The sequence below is a fragment of the Acanthamoeba castellanii genome (assembly GCF_000313135.1).
Source record: "Acanthamoeba castellanii str. Neff unplaced genomic scaffold scf7180000084602, whole genome shotgun sequence".
Lineage (NCBI taxonomy): Eukaryota > Discosea > Longamoebia > Acanthamoebidae > Acanthamoeba > Acanthamoeba castellanii.
In genome coordinates, this window is record NW_004457371.1 from 1 (window position 1) to 2,444 (window position 2,444).

The 2,444-nt window shown below is 46.6% G+C and overlaps 1 protein-coding gene across 1 annotated transcript; it reads right to left on the bottom strand.

The window, feature by feature from the left end:
* Window positions 1-1,203: 1,203 nt before the first annotated feature.
* On the bottom strand, window positions 1,204-1,718 carry ACA1_337440 (uncharacterized protein; the record flags this gene model as incomplete). The annotated part of the gene is made up of 2 exons (XM_004336664.1): window positions 1,204-1,214; window positions 1,259-1,718. 2 exons carry the CDS (start codon window positions 1,716-1,718, stop codon window positions 1,204-1,206), a joined length of 471 nt encoding a protein of 156 aa, XP_004336712.1.
* Between the last annotated feature and the right edge of the window lie 726 nt (window positions 1,719-2,444).

The window sequence follows — 2,444 nt, forward strand, 5'->3', positions numbered from 1 at the left end:
AGGACTCAAAACAAAGGTGAAGAGTTAGAGTAGAAATAACATACTCCACCACTCCTGGAGCATGGAACAGGGCCCTTAAGGTAGCCAAGTACTTCTGCAGAGTGGTGGGCTTTGGTGCAGCATGACCCTTGAGCTTTTTCTGTGAGGTGTGGGGTGATGAGTAATGGTTTGAAATACAAAGGTGGTGGACATACCAGGTGCTCAGCAAGAGCATTGTAGTTGGTAACAGTTTTTTTGCCATGTGTGATCTGGAAGAGTGGGTTTTGGCTGAGGGTGTAGTAGTTCAGGGCCTTCTTGAAAGCATTCAGGACAACTGAGCCTGCTGAGTTGATGTAGTTCTTGAAGCTGGAGATGTGGTTGAGGATGATCCAGCTGAGTTCCATCCCTGCAGCTGCTGGCACAACTTAGTAGACATTCTCCCACTGCTGCTTGATGAGGTTCCAGACCACAACTCTGTGGTTACAATTGATGGCCTCTGGAAGGTTAAAAGTTAGTACCCAAAAAAACTGATGTGCATTGGGAATTGTGAATAGCCTAAAAACTGAATGGCCATGAGTGCAGCTAAAATGAAGTGGTGTGGGAAGTAATACCAAACTCATTGATGTTGTTTTGGTCAAGGCGCTCATCTTCATTTAGAAATCTAACAATGAAGGGCTTGGTTGTGAGACACCCTCCATCAACAACAGACTGCAGCAAGTGACAAATTCCTGGAACTGTCACTGGGCGATGCTGTTCTGATGGCAGTGCAGGTGGTTAGCAAGTGAAAGCATCTACACATTGCCAGAATGAAAAGAGGAGTTGTACCAAAGATGGTGCAGTTCTGAACATCAATGTGGTGTGATGTGGGTTGAACCCAGGTACAGTGCAAAGTTGAAGGGTCTATGCAATTGAGCTGCTCCTTCTGCTGGTGAATTGCTTGGTTGTTGTGGGTCACCTGAAGGCTGGCACTGATGATGTTGGGGTTGGACTGAAGTGATTGGAAATTTGGGAGTGTATGAATTTTTATTTTTGCATAGTAAGGTTGAGGTCAGCAACACAAACTGTTAGAGAACATGGTTCTCACAGGTCAAATAAAAAACCAATGCACATCAGGGAAAAGAGTCAACAAATAAAAACCCAATGCACATCAGGAAAAGAGTCAACAAATAAAAAAACCCAATGCACATTGGGAAAAGAGTCCACAAATAAAAAAACCAATGTGCATCAGTTTGGAACTTGTCAGTGTGGTGAACAGTAAAAACACACAAAGTGTACATACCTAGCTCCAGGTCAGGCAGGGCAAGTAGTCTGGCAGCCTCCTTGCATTGCTCTTTGGTGTTGCCTGCAGAGTACTGGCACACCACTGGCTGCTTGTGAGGCTTGGTCTTGATCTCCTCCGCCTCCATCTCCTTGTCCACGTCAATCACCTCTGGGCATGCACATTTCCTCTCCTTGTGCTCTTCCTCTACCAGCTTGCACTTCCTTGGTGGCGCTTGGTGCTCCTCCTCCTCCAGCTCCTCCACCTCCAACTCCTCCTCCCACTCCTCCTCCAGCACTTCCTCTCCCTTCTCCTCCTCTTTCTCCTCCTCCACTATGTCCTCCTCCAGCTCCACCCCCTTCTCCTCCTCCTTCTGCTCCTCCCCCTGCTTCTCCTCCTCCTCCTCCAGCTCCTTCTCCTGCTCTTCCTCCTCCTCTGCCTCCTTTTCCTTCCTCTCCTCCTCCTCCTCTTCCACGTCCATCAGCTCTTTTGCTCCCTCCTCTGCTATTGTTGGCGTACACTGTGTTAGCAGTTTGAGAGACTGCTGCTTTGTGGAGCCAGTGTCTTGGCCCTGCGCCTGCAGCAACCTGTTGATGTATGCCTTGGTGATAACCTTGGTGTTGGGTTGCTGGTGCACCTTCACTAGGGCATTATGGGAGCTTGCTAGAAGCTTGGTGGCTGACATGGCTGAGAAGTTGGGAAGGCCAGAGGCAGCTTGGCAAGAAGACATTGAAAGGAAGTGTGTGTTGAATGTGAGTGGTACAACAAAATGATCACAACAGGTTGTTTGACGTTTTATAGGTAGTGTAGGTCTACAAAAAAGCTGTCTGCATTAAATTCTAATTGGAGGGACAGGAAACAGGTGGTGAAATTTCATGTGGTCTGGAGAGCTTTGAGATCTTCCCAATGCACATCAGGTTTGTTATTTGTCGACTTGCTTCCCAATGTGCATCAGGTTTTTTATTTGTCAACTTGCTTCCCAATGCACATCAGGTTTTTTTATTTGTCAACTCTTATCCCAATGCACATCAGTTTTATTTTGTTGTCCTGTTTCCTGATGGTGTTGGGTTTTTAAAGTTGTCCCATATTTTCCTCAACTCCACTGTTATTAGTTGTGAGCTCATTGGTCTGGAGTTCCAAGAAACACAATGTTCACCAATCCAGAAAAACCACATCTATCTGTTATGTGGCCATTGGGAATTGGAGG